At 45.5% G+C, this 202-nt stretch overlaps 1 protein-coding gene across 1 annotated transcript in view; it reads right to left on the reverse strand.

Annotated features, from left to right (window-relative positions):
- Window positions 1-6: 6 nt before the first annotated feature.
- Window positions 7-202, reverse strand: part of LOC104827832 (CUB and sushi domain-containing protein 1) — a gene marked incomplete at its 3' end in the record, with an annotated part of 962,107 nt that continues 961,911 nt past the window's right edge. Inside the window, exon 57 of the mRNA XM_010561097.1 lies at window positions 7-155. Within this exon, the coding sequence (XP_010559399.1) occupies window positions 7-155 (149 nt within the window). The remainder of the gene's footprint in view (window positions 156-202) is intronic.

The following is a 202-nucleotide window of genomic DNA, read 5'->3' on the forward strand; positions in this document are numbered from 1 at the left end:
CCCACTCCAGTGGCTATCTTCTGGGCCCTCCCTAGTAGAATTTCCTATCAGTCTTCGACCCGCTGTGCAAGAATAGTGAATTATGGAGCCATATGTAAATTTGTCTCCTGAAAGAACTGCATTGGCAGGTACCCCAGGATGTCCACAAGAAATGGCTAACAGAGGAAAGAGCACAATATTATAAGATGTTTCCATGGCACAG

The sequence above is a fragment of the Haliaeetus leucocephalus genome, unplaced genomic scaffold (genome assembly GCF_000737465.1).
Source record: "Haliaeetus leucocephalus isolate CR32 unplaced genomic scaffold, Haliaeetus_leucocephalus-4.0 Scaffold141, whole genome shotgun sequence".
Classification (NCBI taxonomy): Eukaryota; Metazoa; Chordata; class Aves; order Accipitriformes; family Accipitridae; genus Haliaeetus; species Haliaeetus leucocephalus.